The 24,681-nt window shown below is 43.3% G+C and overlaps 1 protein-coding gene across 1 annotated transcript in view; it reads left to right on the forward strand.

Moving 5' to 3' along the window:
- The first annotated feature begins 203 nt into the window (after window positions 1-203).
- LOC129715807 (NACHT, LRR and PYD domains-containing protein 3-like) overlaps window positions 204-24,681 on the forward strand; it is a 49,123-nt gene continuing 24,645 nt past the window's right edge. Inside the window, exons 1-5 of the mRNA XM_055665674.1 lie at window positions 204-516; window positions 4,157-4,249; window positions 9,511-9,677; window positions 20,793-20,964; window positions 21,065-21,130. Coding sequence (XP_055521649.1) covers window positions 219-516; window positions 4,157-4,249; window positions 9,511-9,677; window positions 20,793-20,964; window positions 21,065-21,130 — 796 coding nt within the window. The 5' untranslated portion in view covers window positions 204-218. The remainder of the gene's footprint in view (window positions 517-4,156; window positions 4,250-9,510; window positions 9,678-20,792; window positions 20,965-21,064; window positions 21,131-24,681) is intronic.

The raw sequence follows: 24,681 nt of genomic DNA on the forward strand, positions 1-24,681 counted from the left end.
TAAATATTTTCCCCAAAAGACATTTGGACAGAGTAGTTTAGAGAGATTAAGTTCAAACTGTGGACTGATGGAACTAGCTTAGGTTAGGCTGGGCCAAAAGGGCCTGTTTCTAAGCCATCCATTGACTCCCGCTTGCCCAGAATGTCAGCTCAGATTGCTGTCAGCTATTTCGAACCTGTGGTTTTCTCAATTTGAAATTGCTCTGCAATCTGTAATTAATGTTTTATTCAGGTGGGAAATTAAGTAAAGTGGGCAAATTCTTCAAAAGACTTCAGCCAGGCACCTCATCAAAGAAAGGTGGACAGAACACAGGAACAACGACAGAAAAGCAAAGTCGGATTGAGAGCAGAACGTCAATGGAATGTGAACCCGCCGAAGAGGAAAGGGAACAATGTCAGTCGCGAGGGCAAGGAATAGGAGACATGGTTCACGGCCCTGGAACTGACCCAAGTGCCGAAATCCATCATGACCGAGATTCATCAAACAAGGAATCATCGAGTATCATCCAAGGTGCAGGTGAGTCGAATGGGAGGGGAGAGGATGCTGCAGAATGGTGAAGACTGTAGGGACAGGGAAGATAATAAAACCAAAGGGGTTAGGGCGAGGGGAAACAGGAGAGAAGAATATTGGCAGAGGAGTGTTCTGTCTGGGTTCGTGACCAATAGTATTCTGTAAGGATCAGTTCTGGAAATTCCATAATTTCAAAACATGTCCATGATTTGGACAAAAATGTATGTGGTGAGTAAGTACATTGAAAAACAATAGAACAATTTGCAGAATTATGAATCATGAGGAAAGCTGTCAAAAGATCCACTAGAATACACATTAGTTGGAAATATGGTCCAAGTTGAGGCAGACAAAGATAGTTTTTTTTCTAATCTGAGCACCAGGATCGGTCCGAGTCAGCATGGATTTATGAATGGGAAATCGTGCTTGACTAATCTTCTGGAATTTTCTGAAGATGTAACTAAGAAATTGGACAAGGGAGAGCCAGTGGATGTAGTGTGCCTGGACTTTCAGAAAGCAAAGAGTAGGGATTAACGGGTCCCTTTCAGAATGGCAGGCAGTGACTAGTGGGGTACCGCAAGGCTCGGTGCTGGGACCGCAGCTATTTACAATATACATCAATGATTTAGATGAAGGGATTCAAAGTAACATTAGCAAATTTGCAGATGACACAAAGCTGGGTGGCAGTGTGATTTGTGAGGTGGATGCTCTGAGAATGCAGGGTGACTTGGACAGGTTGGCTGAGTGGGCAGGTGCATGGCAGATGTAGTTTAATGTAGATGAATGTGAGGTTATCCACTTTGTTAGCAAAAACAGGAAGGCAGATTATTATCTAATTGGTGTCAAGTTGGGAAAGGAGGAGAATGGGATCTAGGGTCCTTGTTCAGCAGTCTATGAAAGTAAGCATGCAGTACCGCAGGCAGTGAAGAAAGCAAATTGGATATTGGCCTTCATAACAAGAGTATAGGAGCAAAGAGGTCTATCTGCAGTTGTATAGGGCACAAGTGAGACCACACCTGGAGAATTGTGTGCATTTCTTACTATTGAGGAAGTGCAGCGTAGGTTTACACGGTTAATTCCCGGGATGGAGGGACTGTTGTATGCTGAGAGAATGGGGCGGCTTGGCTTGTATCTCTGGAATTTAGGATGAGAGGGAATCTTATTGGAACATATAATATTATTAAGGGTTTGGACATGCTAGAGGTGGGAAACATGTTCCCGATGTTGGGGGTGTCCAGAACCAGGGGCCATAGTTTAAGTATAAGAGGTAAGCCATTTAGAACGGAGACGAGGAAACAATTTTTCTCATGGTGTTGTGAGTCTGTGGAATTCTCTGCAACAGAGGGCGGTGGAGGCCGGTTCTCTGGATACTTTCAAGAGAGAGCTAGATAGGGCTCTTAAGGATAGCGGAGTCAGGAGATATGGGAAGAAGGCAGGAACTGATTGGGATGATCAGCCATGATCACATTCAATGGCGGTGCTGACTCAAAGTGCCGAATAGCCTACTCCTGCAACTATTGTCTATTGAGATATGAAGGCTGAGTGGAGGCCTAATAGAAGTATAGAATATAAGGGGCATAGATATTGTCAGTGTTGTTCGCAGGGTGGTAATGTCTCTGACTGGAGAGAGGAATGTTTAAAGGGGACCGGTTGGACAAGCTTTTTACGCAGACTTTGGTCGGTTCCTGGAACGTCCTGTGTTAGCAGGTAGTGGAAACGCTGCTTAGATGAAAATCTTTTGTGATGATGACTGTGGGAGCTGCCGGTCAGGATATTGGCATCCCCTCAGGTTCAGGTGCAACTCATCCCTCTTGTACAGGTCACGTCGGCCCCAGAAGATATCCCAGTGGTACAAAAGTACGGATCCCTTCCCCTGCATCAACTCCTTTGCCACGAATTCACCTGTCTTTCTTTCCCTGTTCCTACACTCACTAGCACAGTGCACAAGGAATACTATGGAGATCACTGCCCTGTTATTTCACATTTTTCCTGATATCCTATGTCATTTGTGCTGACATGTACAGCAGCTGGCTCATTCTCCCCCTTGAGAATATCAAGTAGCCGCTCCGAGTCATCGTGGACCCTGGCACCAGAAAGCAACGCACAATCCTGCAGTCTCGATTGTTGCCACACAATCTCCTATCCACCACCCAGCCCCTCTCCCCAACAGATGGCGCGCACGGTCAAGCGGGCTCACGGCAGGTGCTCGACGTTGTGTTGTCCACACAAGTCTCACTATCCCCCCACCCCCCCCCCCACCCCCCCCCCATCTCCCTTCAAATTGTATGTATGCACTGAGTACGAGCAGCTTTCAGTTTCACTGTACATGTATAGTGACAATAAATGGCATATCTATCTATCTAGATGTGTATCCTTCCACTATGGCTCCGCCAGGTACGGAGCCTCATCCTGCCTGATGCTACTGCTCTTCCCTGATGGGCCATCCCCTAACAGTCTCCTGAACTGCTACATGTTTTGAAAGGGAATGGCCATAAAGAATGGTCACCTACACCCTTTGCCGAATAGAGGTCCTGGTGGTTCACCCACATTGTTTCATCCTGGTGATTGGGCATGACCACCTCGCTGTTAGTTTTGTCCAAAAGGTCTCTCGGATGATCCCTAGGTCTAGTCGGAGGCTCAGAGGGGATAGAGCCTTCTCTGTTGCTGCCCCGGCACTCTGGAACACCCTGCCGCTGCACATCAGACAGGCCCCCTCACTGTCCATCTTCAAATCCAGTGTTAAAACGCATTTGTATTCCCTGGCTTTTGACCATGCCTGAGGCTTTGCTTCTGTTTGTGGTGTTTTTGATGTTTCTTTATTTTACATGTCTTTTCCTACTATTTCTTTTGATTGTTATTTTTGGTGTGTATTAACTTTTTTGTCAATGATTAGAGATGTACAGCACTTTGTTGCAGCTATGTTTGTTTTTAAAGTGCTCTATAAATAAAATTATTATTATTATTATTATTATCCATCTGCATCTCAAGTTCCCAAATACCACCTGCAAGGACCTTTATCTCCAGTCCCCTCTCCTCAGACTCCTTGCTGAAGACTCGTGAGCTGAAGACTCGCACTTGCCCTCCACACAGCCTCTCTCCCAACAGAACTGGACCCAACAGGCATCTTGCTTTTTTTTATTAGTTGCTCAATCATCCAATTTCGATGCCATATTTCCAAGTGCCCTGCTAAACTGTGAAGTTCCCACGTCATTTCTATAGGTTGTAAAACCGGAAGATACAGCACTGGTCTTCGCAGCATTGGTCTAGTTATTGACCCATTTATCCAAGTGAATGAGCTGCCAGACAAGTGGCCAGTGTTATCCTGGATGTTGTAGGAGCTGCAACATCTCTTGATGTGCCCTTGTGGTTCATGGGGAAAGGTTTGAATGTGAAGAAGCGAGACGCTCGGTGCAAGATTTCAATACTGTTCCACCACCAGGCCACAGGATGGAAATGGCTGATTCAGTTTAGTTTCTGGTTCAATGTTGACATTTCACGTCCCCCCTCCCCCCTCCCCCAAAACCTACCCGTTCCCACCCCCAACACCGTGAGATTGATCGTGGTGGATAGTGGTTCATTCACTTGGATATCTTTTCATTCTTGTCTTAATCATTGTCTAATCCCACTATTATTATTCGGGTTACTACAGAACAGCAGAATATGGTAACACCTATCCACACCACGGCTGAAGTTGGAAACAGGACTGCGGCTCCAGTGACCTCAACAACAAGGACGGACACAGGTGTGTTGCAGAATTCTTCACAATATAAATGTTGTCTTGATATCTGGTTTGCATCTAATACATGGTCCACAGGTCAGAAGGATTGGGGATTAAGGAAGGGTCTGAGAAAGAGAGGATGTTAACATCTGCAGGCAGTAGTTGAAAGGACAGAGGGAGTGATCGTAGAGGCGATGAATCATCCTCATTGAAGATTCAGATGTGCATTAATGCAGTGACTGGGGAGAGGCTTTCTGAGAAAGTGAAGAGTATAAGATGGTGCATGATCGTGGCGACTCTTGTGTTTGGACTCTGTGTAGTCTGCACTGTTGGAGTTATTATGGCCCAAGTTGTGCCTCAGAGTCATAGAGGCAAACGGCATCTTCAGCCCCACCTTGGACACGTCACACAACATGGCCGATCTACTGTAGTCCCACAAGCCTGCGTAAGGCCCATGTCCCTCTAAACCGATCCTATCCATGTACTGATTTTGCCATAAAATCCCCGACCCCACCTCAAACCTATGTCATTTGTTTCTTGATTCTCCTCCTCAGGGTAAAATACTGTGATAGTTTAATAGATAGTGTATCTACTCCTCTCCTGATCCTCGCGTATAGGAGGATGGTCACTGAACTTGGGTACACATGACAATGTATCATTGAAGCCAGGGTGCATGAAGCCACAGAGAGTGGAGCGATGGTGATGGGTGGGACAGACTTGATTGAAGGAGAGCAATTGCAAGGTGTTTCCATTCTTCACGAGTAAACTGTGTGGTTCGTGCATGTGGAAGACAATCCTAGGAAGATTAGCTAGCATCAACTACAGTGTTGCCTCAGGTGACAATGCATCTGCACCTCTTCATCAGAGAAACATTGAAACAGAGCAAATTGGTGCGGGATTAGGCCATTCGGCCCTTCGAGCCTGCAACGCCATTCAATATGATCAAGGCTGATCATCCAACTCGGTATCCTGTACCTGCTTTCTTTCCATACCCCTGATTCCTTTAGCCACAAGGGCCACATCTAACTCCCTCTTAAATATAGCCAATGAACTGGCCTCAACTACATTCTGCGGCAGGGAATTCGAGAGATTCACCACTCTCTGTGTAAATAATGTTTTTTCATCACAGTCCTAAAATATTTCCCCTTTATCCTTAACTTGTGACCCCGTGTTCTGGACTTCCACAACATCGGGAACAATCTTCCTGCATCTAGCCTGTCCAATCGCTTAAGAATTTTGTAAGTTTCTATAAGATACCCCCCTCAATCTTCTAAATTCTAGCGAGTACAAGCCGAGTCTATCCAGTCTTTCTTCATATGAATGTTCTGACAACCCAGGAATCAGTCTGTTGAACCTCCTCTTTACTACCTCTAGTGCAAGCATGTCCTTCATCCGATTAGGAGACCAAAACTGTACGCCATACTCCAGGTGTGGTCTCACCAAGACCCTGCACAACTGCAGTAGAACCTCCCTGCTCCTACACTCAAATCATTTTGCTATGACTGCTAACATACCATTGGCTTTCTTCACTGCCTGCTGCACCTGCATGCCTACTTTCAATGACTGGTGTACCATGACACCCAGGTCTCGTTGCATCGCCCCTTTTCCCAATCGGCCACCATTCAGTCTACTTTCCTGTTTTTGTCACCAAAGTGGATAACCTAACATTTATCCACATTATACTGCATCTGCCATGCATTTTCCCACTCACCCAGCCTATCCAAATCATCTTGCAGCCTCCTAGCATCCACCTCGCAGCTAACACTGCCTCCCAGCTTTGTGCCATCCGCAAACTTGGAGATGTTGCATTCAATTCCCTCGTCCAAATCATTAATCTATATTACTAAAACTCTGATCTTGACCGCTTTTGGCTCGCTGTGGCGTGGTTTCCCAGAGAACGGTCTCTGCGCATCGCTCTGCAATTGGATCCTCGACTTACTTATCCACAGACCACAGTATGTTCGTATTGGTGGAAATGTGTCAGACTCGATAACAATCAGCACGGGAGCACCTCAAGGCTGCATGCTCAGCCCCCTGCTGTACTCACTCTATACTCATGGCTGCGTAGCCGGTCATAGTGCGAACTCCATCATCAAGTTCGCTGACGACACAACTGTCGTGGGACGTATCACTGATGGGGATGAGTACGAGTATAGAAGAGAGATTGGGCAACTGTCCATTTGGTGCCAGCACAATAACCTGACCCTCAACACCAGATTGTGGACTTTGGAAGTAGTAGGGTGGGGACCCACAGTCCCGTTTATATCAACGGCCCAATGGTTGAAAGGGTCAAGAGCTTCAAATTCCTGGGCATGCACATCTCTGAAGATCTTTCCTGGTTCGAGAACACTGATGGAATTATCAAGTAAGCACATCAGCGCCTCTACTTCCTGAGAAGATTACGAAGAGTCTGTTTGTCAAGGAGGACTCCCTCTAACTTCTACAGGTGCATAGTAGTGAGCATGCTGACCGGTTACATCGTGGCTTGGTTCGGCAACTTGAGTGCCCTGGAAAGGAAGAGATTACAAAAAATAGTAAGCACTGCCCAGTCCATCATCGGCTCTGACCTTCCTTCCATCGAGGGGATTTATCGCAGTCGCTGCCTCAAAAAGGCTGGCAGTATCATCAAAGACCCACACCATCCTGGCCACACACTCATCTCCCTGCTACCTTCAGGTAGAAGGTACAGGAGCCTGAAGACTGCAACAACCAGATTCAGGAATAGCTACTTCCCCACAGCCATCAGGCTATAAAACCTGGCTTGGACAAAACTCTGAACATTAATAACCCATTATTTGTTATTTTGCACTTTATCAGTTTATTTATTCATGTGTTTTGTAGTCAATGCCTATTATGTTCTGTGTGCTGAAGCAAAGCAAGAATTTCATTGTCCTATCAGGGACACATGACAATAAACTTGAACTTGAACTTGAACTGTTCTAGTTTAAAGTCTCCCCAGTAGCCTTTGTAAATCTACTCGCCAGGATATTGGTCCCCCTCGGGTTCAAGTGCAACCAGTCCTTTTTGTACAGGTCACACCCCCTCCTTAAGAGGTTCCAATGATCCAGAAACTTGAATCCCTGCCCTCTGCACCAGTCCTTCAGCCACGCATTTATTCTCCACCTCGCTCCATTCCTACTCTCACTGTCGTGTGGCACAGGCAGTAATACTGAGATTGTTTCCTTTGCGGACCTTTTCCTTAACTCTCTTCCTAACTCCCTAAATTCTCCTTTCAGGACCTCTTCTCTTCTCTTACCTATGTCATTAGTACCTATATGTCCCATGACCTCAGGCTCCTCTCCCTCTCCTTTCTGGATTTCTTGGACACGTTCAGACACACCTCAGACCCTGGCACAAGGAAGGCAAACTACCATCCGGGTCTCCCGACTGCGTCCACAGAATCGCCTGTCTGACCCCCTAACTATAGAATCCCCTATTACTACTGCCCTCCTCTTCTTTTCCTTACCCTTCTGAGGAACAGGGCCCGTCTCTGTACCGGAGGCCCGGCCGCTGTCGCTGCCCCCAGGTAGGCTGCCCCCCCCCAACAGTACTCAGACAGGAGTACTTATTGCCAAGGCGTACATCCTACTGAGGGTACTCTCTAGTCCCTGCCTCTCCACCTTGCCCCTCCTAACCGTGACACACTTGTCTGTCTGTCTCCCGTGGTCTTGGAGTGACCACCTCTCTGTAACTCCTCTCTATGGCCTCCTCACTCTCCCTGACCTACTGTGTTTTTGCTGTGATTTGTTCTGTCTGAATACTGGCTATGGAGATGATCACACACCCCACCCCCAGTGCCCACACGCTGTCCTATCCCCCTGGAGCCCATGCTCCCTGGGTCACACTGTCACATCCTCCCCGGGTCAAATACTGTCCAACCCTCCCCTGCTCACACTCTGACTCAGCCTCCGCGATCCTTCGGAATAATTGTAGGGGGCAGCCGTAAATTGGCAGAGAGGAGCGGCAACACAAATCTTGGCAAGTGAGATGGATATTATTGGGGAGGTATCTTCGTCTGGAGGTGGTTGAACAAAGGCTAGAGATGAAAAGACTAGACTTACAAAATTCTTAAGGGGGTTGGACAGGCTAGATGTAGGAAGATTGTTCCCGATGTTGGGGAAGACCAGAACAAGGGGTCACAGGTTAAGGATAAGGGGGAAATCTTTTAGGACCGAGATGAGAAACAACATTATTTACACAGAGAGTGGTGAATCTCTGGAACTCTCTGCCACAGAGGGTAGTTGAGGCCACACAGTTCATTGGCTATATTTAAGAGGGGGTTAGATGTGACCCTTGTGGCTAAAGGTATCAGGGGGTATGGAGAGAAGGCAGGTACAGGATACTGAGTTGGATGATCAGCCATGATCATATTGAATGGCAGTGCAGGCAGGAAGGGCCGAATGGCCTACTCTTGCACATATTTTCTATGTTTCTACGTTTCTATGAAAAATCAAGGTGTTAGGCAGAAAGATTGAATGTTGGAGATTGTGAATATAAAGAAAGGAATATAGGAGGCAGGAAACGGGGAGTGGATAAATCGATGCTAGACAGTGGAGAGAGTGGGAGGAAAGAAGACGGGTGTGTGGTTTGGATGTTACATAAAATTGGAGAATTCAATGTTCATGCCATTGGATTGTAGGCTACCCAAACGGAATTGGAGATGCTGTTCCTCCAGTGAGCATGTATCCAAGGACAGAGAGGTTGCTATAGGAATGGGAAGAGAGTTACAATGGTTGGCAATTGGCGAGACAATGTTTTGTTTTGCGACGTTTTGCTGAACACTTATCCTCCAAGACTTATTCGATTTTCCGGTTTCTAACCATTCTTACTTCTCGCGCAGATTTCTCCCCCCCCCCCCCACCGTCCATTTCCACATACATTAATTCATCCCACTTCACAATTTGCAAATCTTCTTTCCTCTTATTTCACACCTGTCTTTTCATCTCTGGTCTTTCTCCAATTATCAGCCTATCAAAAACTCCCCTCACCTGTATCCACCTTACTTACCAGTCTTTGACCTGTCCCTCCTCTTGTCCACATTTCTCCCCACTCACGGCCACCACAATCAGCCTGAAGAAAGGTCCAGACTTAAAACGGCACCTATCCATGTTCTCCAGAGACGATGGTTGACCCACTGAGTTCCTCCAGCACATTGTCTTATTCCGATATTCAGTTTTAGATCATTGTAATTAGGGGGCAGGTACAGTCAGTATGAGGGTTGCTGTTGTAGCACGAGCCAAGGGACTGATTCAGATGGTGTTTAGTTTCTCTCTTTGAATACACAGATCTAACGTCTACATTCTCTGAGCTCCTGACACAGTGGAACGACTACCAATTGTTCCAACTGACAAAATTCTATCGGGAGAGACTGAAACAGGCGATTGAAGAAGGGGTTGAAAGTCTCCGTCTCATGATGAGGCCTCAGGGATATTTCAGTGAACAAGAACACGCGGTAAGTGGAAGGAACACGGTGACTTTTGCTTCCTGTCACAGAACTGATGGCATTAGTGAGGGGGGAGGGAGAAGAGTGGCCAATGTCAGTCCCACTCACCTCATACTCCTTAGGTTGAGCAATGTAATGGAGACACTGATCTCTCATTTTGCCTCCTGTAGACCTGAAAGCTGGAATAAAACCTGGGAGCTGGGGATTGCTGGGAATGTTCCATTCTGATCCAGCTGGTCTCCCCACACACACATCACTTAGCACTGCGGTCAGGAAGCTGTAACTCTGTGAACTAGAATCAGAACTGATAATCAATTTTAAGTCTCATCAGTCTCATTTGAATGTTGCCTGGGTTTCAGCAACTAAGTTACAGAGAAAGGTTGAACAAGTTAGGTCTTTATTCTTTAGAGCGCAGAAGGTTAAGGGGGGACTTGATAGAGGTCTTTAAAATGATGAGAGGGATAGACAGAGTTGACGTGGATAAGCTTTTCCCACTGAGAGTAGGGAAGATTCAAACAAGAGGACATGACTTGAGAATTAAGGGACAGAAGTTTACGGGTAACATGAGGGGGAACTTCTTTACTCAGAGAGTGGTGGCTGTGTGGAATGAGCTTCCAGTGAAGGTGGTGGAGGCAGGTTCGATTTTATCATTTTATAAACAAATTGGATAATTATATGGACGGGAAAGGAATGGAGGGTTATGGTCTGAGTGCAGGTAGATGGGACTAGGGGAGAATACGAGTTCGACACGGACTAGAAGGCCGAGATGGCCTGTTTCCGTGCTGTAATTGTTATATGGTTATATGGTTATATTTAATTCAGTTCATGAAACCACATAGGGCCTTAGGCAAGAGCACAAGGAACTGCAGGTGCTGGTTTACAAAAAAAACACAATGTGCTGCACAAAAGAACTCTGTGTTGGAGAGTCTCAGGAATGGTCTCGACCGGAAAGGTCGCCTATTTCCTTCGCTCTATAGATGCTGCCTCATCCACTGAGTTTCTCCAGCACTTTTGTCTACCTTTGATTTTCCAACATCTGCTGTTCCTTCTTAAACAATTGTTTTTGGAGATGCTGTCTGACCTTCTGAATTACTGCAAGACATGAACTGAACTACTCAAACTGTTTGCTTATCATTCAATTGTCAAGTAAAATTGTCAAGTAAAAAATCTACAATATAAACATAGTATGATGGAGAGTCTCAGTGGGTGGGTTATTTGGGCATTTGTGTGAAGAGAAGCTGACTTAATGTACAGTTAAAGGAGGAGATGAGCTGAAGGAAATGTGCAAGTGATGGGTCAGAACTGGACCTAGGATTGAGATTTTTGATTGGAGAAAGGCTAACTTTGATGCGATGCGAGATGATTTAAAAGGAGTGAACTGGGACATTTTGTTTTATGGGAAAGATGTAGAAGAGAAATGGAGGACATTTAAAGGGGAAATTTTAAGAGTACAGAATCTTTATGTTCCTGTATCCACCTTACTTACCAGGCTTTGACCTGTCCCACCTCTTGTCCACATTTGTTGAAAGGAAACAGTAAAAATTGGAAAGAGCCCTGGTTTTCAAGGGAAATTGGACATCTTGTTCGGAAAAAGAGGGAGATCTACAATAATTATAGGCAGCATGAAGTAAATGAGGTGCTTGAGGAGTATAAGGAATGTAAAAAGAATCTTAAGAAAGAAATTAGAAAAGCTAAAAGAAGATATGAGGTTGCTTTGGCAAGTAAGGTGAAAGTCAATCCAAAGGGTTTCTACAGCTATATTAATAGCAAAAGGATAAGGAGGGATAAAATTGGTCCATTGGAGAGACAGAGTGGACAGCTATCTGCAGAGCCAAAAGAGATGGGGGAGATATTGAACAATTTTTTTTCTTCGGTATTCACCAAGGAGAAGGATATTGAATTATGTGAGGTAAGGGAAACTAGTAGAGTAGCTATGGATACTATGAGGTTCAAAGAAAAAGAAGTACTGACACTTTTGAAAAATATAAAAGTGGATAAGTCTCCAGGTCCTGACAGGATATTCCCTAGGACATTGAGGGAAGTTAGTGTAGAAATAGCCGGGGCTATGACAGAAATATTTCAAATGTCATTAGAAACGGGAATAGTCCCCGAGGATTGGCGTACTGCGCATGTTGTTCCATTGTTTAAAAAGGGTTCTAAGAGTAAACCTAGCAATTATAGACCTGTTAGTTTGACTTCAGTGGTGGGCAAATTAATGGAAAAGATACTTAGAGACAATATATATAAGCATCTAGATAAACAGGGTCTGATTAGGAACAGTCAACATGGATTTGTGCCTGGAAGGTCATGTTTGACTAATCTTCTTGAATTTTTTGAAGAGGTTACTAGGGAAATTGACGAGGGTAAAGCAGTGGATGTTGTCTATATGGACTTTAGTAAGGCCTTTGACAAGGTTCCTCATGGAAGGTTGGTTAAGAAGGTTCAACTGTTGGGTATAAATGCAGGAATAGCAAGATGGATTCAACAGTGGCTGAATGGGAGAAGCCAGAGGGTAATGGTGGATGGCTGTTTATCGGGTTGGAGGCAGGTGACTAGTGGGGTGCCTCAGGGATTTGTGTTGGGTCCTTTGTTGTTTGTCATGTACATCAATGATCTGGATGAAGGTGTGGTAAATTGGATTAGTAAGTATGCAGATGATACCAAGATAGGGGGTGTTGTGGATAATGAAGAGGATTTCCAAAGTCTACAGAGTGATTTAGGCCATTTGGAAAAATGGGCTGAAAGATGGCAGATGGAGTTTAATGCTGATAAATGTGAGGTGCTACACCTTGGCAGGACAAATCAAAATAGGACGTACATGGTAAATGGTAGGGAATTGAAGAATACAGTTGAACAGAGGGATCTGGGTATAACCGTGCATAGTTCCTTGAAGGTGGAATCTCATATAGATAGGGTGGTAAAGAAAGCTTTTGGTATGCTAGCCTTTATAAATCAGAGCATTGAGTATAGAAGCTGGGATGTAATGTTAAAATTGTACAAAGCATTGGTGAGACCAAATCTGGAGTATGGTGTACAATTTTGGTCTCCCAATTATAGGAAGGATGTCAACAAAATAGAGAGAGTACAGAGGAGATTTACTAGAATGTTGCCTGGGTTTCGACAACTAAGTTACAGAGATAGGTTGAATAGGTTAGGTCTTTATTCTCTGGGGCGCAGAAGGTTAAGGGGGGACCTGATAGAGGTCTTTAAAATGATGAGAGGGATAGACAGAGTTGATGTGGACAAGCTTTTCCCTTTGAGAATAGGGAAGATTCAAACAAGAGGACATGACTTCAGAATTAAGGGACAGAAGTTTAGGGGTAATATGAGGGGGAACTTTACGCAGAGAGTGGTGTGGAATGAGCGGTGTGGAATGAGCTCCCAGTGGAAGTGGTGGAGGCAGGTTCATTGGTATCATTTAAAAATAAATTGGATAGGCATATGGACGAGAAGGGAATGGAGGGTTATGGTATGAGTGCAGGCAGGTGGGACTAAGGGGAAAAAAAGTTGTTCGGCACGGACTTGTAGGGCCGAGATGGCCTGTTTCCGTGCTGTTATTGTTATATGGTTATATGGTTATATGGAAGTATTCCACACCAGGGCATTGGAGATGTCTTCATTCTTCAGGGAACACTTTGACTATAGATGAGGCTCTCACCAGGGTCTCTTCTATATCCTGTAGCTCTGCTCTCACTCACCATCCCCTGCACTCGTAACAAGGACAGAGTCCCCCTTTTCCTCATCTTCCACCCTACCAGCCGTCACGTACAACAAATAAGCCTCCGATATTTTCGCCACCTCCAACGGGTTCCCACCACTGGCCACATCTTCCCATCTCCTCCCTTTTCGGCTTTCCGCGGAGACCGCTCCCTCCGTAACTCCCTGGTCAATTTGACCCTTCCCACCTAAACTACCCCCTCTCCTGGCACTTTCCCTTGCAACCAGGAGCGGAAAAGACTGCAAAAAGTTGTATGCACTGCCCAGTCCATCATTGGCTCTGACATCCCTACCAGTGTGGGGATCTATCGCAGTCGCTGCCCCAAAACTACTGCCAGCATCATCAAGGACCCACACCATCCTGGCCACTCACTCGTCTCCCCGCTGCCTTCAGGTAGAAGGTACAGGAGCCTGAAATCTGCAACATTCCCACCAACATCCTCAGGACTTTCTACAGGGGCACGGTGGAGTCTGTACTCACGTACTGCATCAATACGTGGTACTGCACCTGCAACTGCTCGGACAGGAAGGCTCTGCAGAGGGTAGTGAGGGGAGCAGAGAGGATTATTGGCGTCTCCCTACCCTCGGTACAAGAACTGTTCCAGAGCCGCTGTCTGAAGAAAGCACAGAGAATTGCCAAGGACAAACTGCACCCCCTCCACACACACCTGGATCTCTTGCCATCAGGCAAGAGATATCGAAGCATCAAAGCCCGGACTACGAGGCTGCTAAACAGCTTCCTACCACAGGCTGTGAGGCTGCTAAACAGTCACTCTGCACTCACAGTCACTTGACTTGACTCTGCGGCTGGCACGGACACTTTAATAACTGGCACTGGCCACTTAAATCAGCGGCCCCGGACATTTTTTTATGATTGGTTTACTGTATTTTAACATTGTGTTTTTTTTACCTGATTTTAACTATTTATTCTGTTCCATCAGGGACTGGATTGTATTTTTTAGTGTTATTATGTGAGAAGTGTTTAAATTTCATGTGCGAGGCTCCGCTATTCACTGGGAAACGTCTTTTCATTTTGCACTGTACTTGTTGCTTGCAAGATGACAATAAAGGTTGTATTGTATTGTATTGTATTGTAGATCACCTCGACAGCCATCAGGGCTATTAAACTTAACTAAAACAAAACTCTGATCATTAATAGCCCATTGCACTTTATCTGTTATTTATGTGTGTATCTATATATTAATTGGTATATGGTCAAACGGATCAGTTCTGTGCTGTATTTATTTATTTATTTATTTTAAAAAAAAAGATTTTTATTAGCAGTACAGTAAATCACATTAATACATCGCATATATCTTATTACATTATGTTGTACCACTTCATTTTTTGAGCTTTAAAAAAGATAGAAATAAAAGAAGTAAGGAAAGTAAGCAAGAATCGTGAAGGTGCAGGAAAGTGTTGGGAAAAGAGGACCCCTTAGGGAAGGAATTAGAGAAGGAAGCAAAAAAGAAAAGAAATAAGACCCTAGAAAGAAAAGAAAAAAAAAAGAAGAAAGAAAAATCAATCGCTCTATTTAACACAAAACTCCTCAAAAAAGGATATACCAACCGTGTTTTTATTAAAAATTTATTTTATACCCCCCGTTTCCAGGTCTTGGTAGCCTTTGTGTTATAACTTATTATTGCACCTTATGCTTGTAATAGTTCCATAAATGCAGACCACGTCTTTTGGAAGTGATCTGCTTTGCCTGCTAGGAGGAGTCTCATCTCTTCCAAGTGTAATGTTTCGAACATGTTTGAAATCCACATTTTTGTTGTTGGTATTGGACCATTTTTTCAAAATTCTTCCGATATTCCAAAAATGATCCATTCTACTTTGGGTAGTAGTTTTATTTTAAATAATTTTGTGAAGATTTCAAATATTTCGTTCCAGAAATTTTGGATTTTTATACAGAAAACAAAAGAGTGCGCTATGTTAGCTTCTTGTAACTGACATTTATCACAAATGGGTGAGACATTGGGGAAGAGTTTATTTATTTTAGTTTTTGAATAATATAGTCTATGTAATGTTTTATATTGGATTAGAGTATGTCGTACGTTGATCGAGCATTTATGCACATATAATAAGTGTTTATCCCAGCTCTCTTTTGAAATTTTTATAACTAATTCTTGTTCCCAGTCTCTTCTAATATTATCTGTTGTAGGTATTTCTATATTCAATATAATATTATATAAATATGATATTAATTTGCTGATTCAGCCTTTATCTTCATGGCTTCATTTAATAAGTCTGGGGGCATATTATAATAGTCCTTTGTATATTTTTTCAGATAATCATGGATTTGAAGATATTTAAAATATTGATTATTTTTCAAGTTATATTTCAGTTGTAGTTGTTGAAATGGTAATAATTTCCCTAATTCATACAGGTCTCCGAGCGTTTTGATTCCCATTCTTTCCCATTGTGTAAATGATTTATCTATAATTGAGGGTTTAAACGAAGGGTTAATGGCTATTGGCATTAGCAGAGATAGATTTCTTAATTTTACGTTCTGTTTTATTTGTTTCCAAGTTCTAATTGTACTATGTATCATTGGATTTTTATTGTAATGTTTGTTATTCAAATTCGTTGGTGAGAGGAGAGTCGCTCCTGTATTACCAGGAGCGCAGTCCTCTCTCTCCATTATAATCCAGTCCACCTGCTGGGCAGAGTTGTCCAGCAGGCGAATCATATTTTTAATATTTACCGCCCAATTATAGTACATAAAGTTAGGGAGCGCTAGACCACCCATCTCTTTTGGTTTACTGAGGTGTGCTCTTTGTATTCTGTGGGATTTATAATCCCATATAAAGTTTGTGATGTCTGAGTCTAATTTTTGGAAAAAAAATTTTGGAAGATATATTGGAATTGATTGAAATAAATAAAGGATTTGTGGTAAAAAGATCATTTTTATAGCATTTATTCGACCTATTAAAGACATCGGCAGCGTTTTCCAGAATGTAATTAGATTGTTTAATTTCTTAAGTAAGGGGCTATAATTAGCATTAAACATACCGTGATAATTTCTAGTGATTTCAATTCCTAAGTATTTAAATTTTTCTGTAGCTAATTTAAAGGGGAATTTTAAAAGATGTGTTGAGTCTTTCGGTTTTATTGACATAATTTCACTTTTGTTCCAGTTTATTCTGTATCCTGAGAAAGATCCGAAATCCTCGATTAGGTTTAATATGTTTGGTATACTGATTTGGGGTTTTGTGATATATAGTAATACATCTTCTGCGTATAAAGATATTTTGTTATTTGAATATTTTGTATTATACCCATATATGTCAGGATGTGTTCTAATTTTATCAGTTAAAGGTTCAATTACCAGAGCGAATAATAGCGGTGATAATGAACACCCTTGTTTATTACCCCTTGTTAATTGGAATTTCGTAGATAGTATATTATTAGTTCATATTCTAGCCGTGGGTTTGTTATATAATAATTTGATCCATGCGATGAAGCTCTCTCCCATTTGAAATTTTTGCAATACTTGAAACATATAATCCCATTCTACTTGATCAAACACTTTTTCTGCGTCCAATGAAATGATAGATAACTCTTGTTCTTGAGATTTGTGAGAGTGCATTATGTTAAGCAGACGTCTCAGGTTATTAAATGAGTGTCTCTTAGGTATAAATCCCGTCTGATCCTTATTTATTCATTTACTGACATATTGACTTAATCTTCTAGCTAGTATTTTCGCTAATATTTTTTGATCAGTATTTAACAATGCAATAGCTCTGTATGATCCTGGTTCTTCTATATCTTTATCTTTTTTAAGTATTAGTGTGATCGTTGATTCTGCTAGTGTTTCAGGTAAGGTTTGTTCTTTAAAAGCAAATGTATACATTTTCTGTAGACGTGGGGTCACTGTATCGTAAAAACATTTATAAAATTCATTACTGAATCCGTCTGGTCCTGGAGTTTTTCCGTTCTTAAGTGTGTTTATTGTGTCTTCTATTTCCTTAGCTGTAATTTGTGCTCCCAGTTCCTCTTGTTCTTTCAATTCTAATTTTGGGAGGTTACAATCGTTCAAAAATTCTAAAGCTTTGTTATTGTCTATTAGCGTTTTCGATGTGTATAAGTTCTTATAATATTGAGCAAATCTTTTATTGATATCCTTAGGTAGTGTTAATAATTCCCCACTATCTGATTTAATCTTTAAAATTGCATGATCTTTTTCCTGTTTTTTCAGGGTGCGGGCCAAACGTTTATGGGGTTTATCCCCAAATTCAAAACATTCTTGTTTGGTAATTTGGAATAATCTTATAATCTTCTCTGATAGTAATTTATTTAGCTTAAATTTCAGAATTAAAATTTTATTATGTTTATCCATAGTTGGATCTTTAGCATTATCTATATCTAGTTGTTTGATTTGTTCTTCTAATTGTCTTTGTTCATTTTTATTCTTTTTGTTTTGAAAAGCTTGATACTAGATAATGACTCCTCTAATAAATGCTTTGAAGGATTCCCATAATAAAGTAGGCGAAATATCTGGTGTATCATTTATCTCAAAAAATAGATCCATTTGTTTTTTTAGATATATACTCCCTTGTGGGTCTTTCAAAATTAGCGAGTTAAACCTCCAGAACGATTTGTTCGTAGAGATTCCTTCCAGTTTTAAAACAAAAGATAGCGGGGAATGATCTGAAATTGTATTAGTGTGGTATTTAGGGTTAAGAGTATAAGGGATTAGTTTTGAATCCACTAGGAAATAGTCTATACGTGAGTATGTTTTATGCACCATTGAATAAAACGAGTATTCCCTTCCAGTCGGGTTCGCGATCCTCCAAACGTCTGCTATATTTGTATTTTTTATGTATGTATTTAAGAGTTCATTAGTTTTAGATTTCATATTACCTCTTTGTTTTTGCGTCGATTTATCTAAATACGGATCTAAAGCACAGTTGAAGTCTCCTCCAATTATAACATTTTGATAGTTAGATTCTGCGATTTTATTCAGAATTTTATTAAAAAATTGAGGATTGTCAAAATTGGGCGCATATATGTTTACCAAGGTGATTGGCGTAGCATAAATCTCTCCTGTGACTATAAGGTATCTCCCTTCCTTATCTGATATAATATTCTTTGATTTGAATGGTATTCCTTTGCAAATAATAATTGCGGTGCCTCTGGATTTCGATGTGTATGAGGAGTGAAATGTTTGGCCTATCCATTTCGCCCTCAATCTCATCTGGTCTTGATGTTTAAGGTGGGTTTCTTGTAGAAAAGAAATGTCCGCGTTATATGATTTCAACTGAGCTAGTATTTTGCCCCTTTTAATTGGTTCATTAATACCCCTTATATTCCAGCTACATTATGTGATTCCTCCCATTTTCTTTTGTTTGTCATCCTGCATTTTCTCTGATTTTAGTACCTTTATTTATTACGGTGCATCCATAGCTCAGGACTCTGGATAGTTGGGGGGCAATTATATTATTAACTTCCTTGGTAGATCCCTTTTGCGATTTTCCTTGAAAAAAAAACAGATAATAGTGACATATTGTGATAAAAAAAAAAAATTTGACAGATAGAATTACAGTGTCTGAAGTGTTCGACACTGTAATGCGTGTCCCACACGTCTGTGGGGTCCGACATTTATGCGACTTCCGAAATTGATGTTGTACTGTTAGCTCCGCTCTTTTTATTATTCTATCCCTAAGAAGGCGGTGCCGTTTCAAATTCAGCTAAATTTAACCCATTACCTTATCTATATCTGTATATTTATATATATTTCATTAGCCAGTATCCGATCTATGTTCAGCTACTGTGAAATTTATTTATCTAACGTTTTCATCTACTATTTATTTATAGTTAGTTATATCTTTGATAAAAGTAAGCTGTTAGCTGTAAGGGTTAACCAGAAACAGGCTCCTGGAATTATGCCAGGTGCCTCCTCCCTTCTTCACACGAACTACATATCCCTTATTGTTTAAATGTTATCTACTTTAATTCTAAAATTAGTCATCTCTATATATGGACTAGTCTGTCTATCTCCTGTAGCTCTGCTCTCACTCACCATCTCCTCCACTCGTAACAAGGACAGAGTCCCCCTTTTCCTCATTTTCCACCCTACCAGCCGTCACGTACAACAAATAAGCCTCCGACATTTTCGCCACCTCCAACGGGTTCCCACCACTGGCCACATCTTCCCATCTCCTCCCTTTTCGGCTTTCCGCAGAGACCGCCCCCACCGTAACTCCCTGGTCAATTTGACCCTTCCCACCTAAACTACCCCCTCTCCCGGCACTTTCCCTTGCAACCAGGAGCGGAAAAGACTGCAAAAAGTTGTAAGCACTGCCCAGTCCATCGTTGGCTCTGACATCCCTACCAGTGTGGGGATCTATCGCAGTCGCTGCCCCAAAACTACTGCCAGCATCATCAAGGACCCACACCATCCTGGCCACTCACTCGTCTCCCCGCTGCCTTCAGGTAGAAGGTACAGGAGCCTGAAATCTGCAACATTCAGGTTCAGGAATAGATCACCCCCACAGCCATCGGGGCTATTAAACTTAACTCAAACAAAACTCTGATCATTAATAGCCCATTGCACTTTATCTGTTATTTATGTGTGTATCTATATATTAATTGGTATATGGTCAAACGGATCAGTTCTGTGCTGTATTTATTTATGCCTACTTTTTTTCTGTTGTGCTGAAGCATAGCAAGAATTTCATCGTCCTATCTGGGACGCATGACAATAAACTCTCTTGAATCTAGAATCTTTGCAGGTGCAGGAGAGGTTCACCTGCACCTCGTCCAACCACATCTATTGCACCTGCTGCTCTAGGTGTCAGCTGCTCTACATCTGTGAGACCAACCGTAGTCTTGGAGATCGCTTCGCCCAACAACTCCGCCCAGTTTGCAATAATCAACCTGATCTCCCGGTGGCTCAGCACTTTAACTCCCCCTCCCATTCCTAATCCGACCTTTCTGTCCTGGGCCTCCTCCATGGCCAGAGTGAGCCCCACCATAAATTGGAGGAGCTGCGCATCATATTTTGCTTGGGTAGTTTACGCCCCAGCGGTATGAACATTGACTTCTCCAATTTCAGGTAGTCCTTGCTTTCTCCCTCCTTCCCCTCCGCTTCCCAGCTCTCCGACAGCCCACTGTCTCCGCCTCTTCCTTTCTTCTTCCCGCCCTCCTCACCTATCAGTCTGAGAGGGTCTGCTGTACTCTGCTGTGTTCTCGGACACTGCCAGGTGTGAAGCAAGTTTCACACTGTCAGGCCTCTGGGAGTACACAGTTTGTCAGCACAGTTTCATGGGTGTATGTAGAGGCAAATCAATGCCTGTCATAATGCTAAAAACTACCGAAATATTCCATCACTGAACAGCTAATTCCCTCCCCATTAGCATCGTCTCATTCACTTCTCCATATATTCATTGTTGTTCTTCACAGAGTGTCGCTGAGCTGGTGGTAAAGGGGAACCGCAGAGACAGTTCCATACTCTTCCTCAGTCTGGTGATGGAGAAGGGTAACCGGCCCCGGCGGGTGATGTGGGAATCCTTTGTGAAAATGCAGAATGAATTACCAAAGCTGAACAAAATACTGAAAGAAATCCAGGAGCTCGGTACGGTAAATCAACACACTGAACTGAATATCACATTGAAAAACTGGAGTTAACAATGTTATTCAAGTCTGGGTTAATGAATGCTCCTTGATTTGAACAGGTCCTGATCCACAAGAATACATGAACATCATTAGAGGTTTATCTGAACTGCCCTCTTATATGGAAGGTGAGTGTTGTAATGTACAATTCACACCAATTACGTCAGAATTGATGTAATACTGAAACTGTTCAGAGCTTTGCAGAATCGGAAATCAGAAGATCAAAGGTTGAAGAATTGTTGGGACTGACACGGGAATTTACTATGGATTGCTCCTTCGTCAATACATTCATGTTTAATAGCAAGATTAAACGAGAACTTACCTGTTTGAAGTTTGACCTTTATTTTATGAGGAGTTACGGTGAGCGATTACGTGAAGAAGCCCCGCCAGTCCGTATGCATATCAATCTTCAAAGCAGCGGTGTGAAATAACAGATAACAGCAGTCAAAGTAACTTAGTAAGACTTGGAGAAGACTAAAGGCACCAGATGATCTTTGCGATTTTGAGGGCCGGGAGCGGAGGGCACGTAATCACTCACCATAACTCCTTATAAAATAAAGATCAAACTTCAAACTGGTAAGTTCTCGTTTAATCTTACTATTTTACTTCGGAGTCACGTGAATGATTCCGTGAAGATTTCAAAGCCATGTGATTTCATGCCATGAGAAACGAGTCTCCACAACCATGGCTGCTTCATTGTCAGAAAAGGGGAACATTCATAATGAATAAGTAATAGTAACTCCTCTCATTTGAGAGTAACTAACCACTAAACTTAAGTGGAGTTGGCAAATACCCCATGTCTGGCCATGAGTTATTATGAATTTGTCATAACCCTTGCTGCTGATATTTTAGCAGCCCTGGTGGAGTGAGACTCGAAAATATATCAGTATCTACTCCTGTATGAGCCAAACACTGTTTCAATCTCCTGGGAATGGTCCAACCCAATACCCTTTTTAAAGTTTTTTGTGATTATCAACATTGCTAGTTCCGAACCTCTAAGCTCTAGTGAACTTGACGTATTGTTATATATGTGTGACTATGACCGAAGGTTCATGAGGTATGTCATTGAAAATAATCGAGATTTCATGTCTACTCTGCTTAAACAAACATTAAAACATAATATTATTTGCAGATGTAATCATCCTATCCCATCACAATATGTAGTGACTGAACCCGTTGGCTGACCAGCGCCTTGAGGATAACTACCTTATGAGAGCCGAGCTAACTAACTATGTAGCTGGGGCCCCCTGGTGAAAATAGTGTTAATACCACATCAATATGCCCTACTGCCCTGTGCTTGTCCTGGGAGAGCTTATGTGAAAAATATACTTTATAACTCGATATTAGGGGGTGAAACACGCCAGAGTGGGTCCCTATTGCTGCAGTAAATAAGATGGGAAAGCCGGTTGGGCACAGTTAATGGTCCTATAACTTAATTTTGACAGACACATTTGAAACGAACTCCAAGTTGTCAGTAGGTACACAAAAATGCTCGAGAAACTCAGCGGATGCAGCAGCATCTATGGAGCGAAGGAAATAGGCGACGTTTCGGGCTGAAACCCTTCTTCAGACTGATGGTGGTGGGGAGGGAGAAGGAAGGAAAAAGGGAGGAGGAGGAGCCTGAAGGCGGGGGGGATGGGAGGAGACAGCTTGAGGGTTAAGGAAGGGGAGGAGACAGCAAGGGCTAGCAAAATTGGGAGAATTCAACGTTCATGCCATCAGGACGGAAGCTACCCAGGCAGAATATGAGGTGCTGTTCCTCCAATTTCCGATGTTGCTCACTCTGGCAATGGAGGAGACCCAGGACAGAGAGGTCGGATTGGGAATGGGAGGGGGAGGGGGACTTGAAGTGCTGAACCACCGGGGGTTCAGGTAGCTTATTGTGGACTGAGCGGAGGTGTTCGGCGAAACGATCGCCCAACCTCCGCTTAGTCTCCCCGATGTAAATCAGCTGACATCTAGAGCAGCGGATGCAGTAGATGAGTTTGGAGGAGATACAGGTGAACCTTTGTCGCACCTGGAACGACTGCTTGGGTCCTTGAATGGAGTCGAGGGGGGAGGTGAAGGGACAGGTGTTGCATTTCTTGCGGTTGCAACGGAAAGTGCCCAGGGAGGGGGTGGTACGGGAGGGAAGGGAAGAATTGACAAGGGAGTTGCGGAGGGAGCGGTCTTTGCGGAAGGCAGACATGGGGGGAGATGGGAAGATGTGGCGAGTGGTGGGGTCACGTTGGAGGTGGCGGAAATGGCGGAGGATTGTTTGTTGTATTTGCCGGCTGGTGGGGTGAAAGGTGAGGACTAGGGGGACTCTGCCCTGACTCTACTCGATACCACAACATCCTTACCCAGACTCGATACCACATCTTGAACACTTTGTCTACTCCACTGCGAAGAAGTTTTCCTCCTGTCTACGGAGATAGTTTCACAACCTCCTCTCTAACTGCACACCCTCTGTCATCCCCCTGCCCTACAACTGTACAACCACACCCTTACCCAGACTCGATACCACAAGGGCAGAATCCCAATAGTCCTCACCTTTCACCCCACCAGCCGGCAAATACAACAAATAATCCTCCGCCATTTCCTCCACCTTCACCTCCCTCTCGACTCCATTCGACGACGCAATCAGTTGTTCCAGGTATGACAAAGGTTCACCTGTATCTCCTCCAACCTCATCTACTGCATCCACTGCTCTAGATGTCAGCTGATTTACATCGGGGAAACTAAGCTCTAGAAGGTTGGGCGATCGTTTCGCCGAACACCTCCGCTCAGTCCGCAATAACCAACCTGAACTCCCGGTGGCTCAGCACTTCAAGTCCCCCTCCCATTCCCAATCCGACCTCTCTGTCCTGAATCTCTTCCATTGCCAGAGTGAACAACACCGGAAATTGTAGGAACAGCACCTCATATTCCACCTGGGTTGCTTGTGTCCGGATGGCATGAACGTTGAATTATCCCAGTTTTGCTAGCCCTTGTGGTCTCCTCCCCTTCCTTAACCCTCGAGCTGTCTCCTCCCATCCCCCGCCCTCGGGCTCCTCCTCCTCCCTTTTTCCTATCTTCTCCGACCCCCCACCCCCCATCAGTTTGAAGAAGGGTTTCGGCCCGAAACGTCACCTATTTCCTTCGCTCCATAGATGCCGCTGCACCCGCTGAGTTTCTCCAGCATTTTTGTGTACCTTCGATCTTCCAGCATCTGCAGTTCCTTCTTGAACTCCAAGTTGCCAGTTATCTGTGCCATATTAGATGTGACTTAAGTATTTAAACAACACTTCCCCTTTCCTGAAGAGGAAATGTAATGCTTTCCTTTCTTGGTGCCATCTCTGCATTTGCAGCGAACGCAGCCATGAATTGGACTAACAGTCAGAGTAGCAGCAACGGTCCACTCAGAATCTATGAGTGAATAATTGATTTATCATGCCGATGCACAGGCTAAACCAGCAAATTTTATGTTAAGAACAACCGTAAAACGCATGTATTCTTATTCCCGGCAAAGCGGGAAGCATAGCTGCATAGGGCAGTCCGACAGAACGTTGGTACTGAATACTATGCATTACTAGAATACTAATTCAGATCTATACTTGCCGTTATAGCATCCTTTGGAAACCAATAGCTTAGCAGTACCGAATGTTTCAATTTTAAAATGCTTATACTGGACATAGGAATTCAGTCCGGTTAGATCAAG

This window comes from Leucoraja erinacea, unplaced genomic scaffold (genome assembly GCF_028641065.1).
Source record: "Leucoraja erinacea ecotype New England unplaced genomic scaffold, Leri_hhj_1 Leri_141S, whole genome shotgun sequence".
Taxonomy (NCBI): Eukaryota; Metazoa; Chordata; class Chondrichthyes; order Rajiformes; family Rajidae; genus Leucoraja; species Leucoraja erinaceus.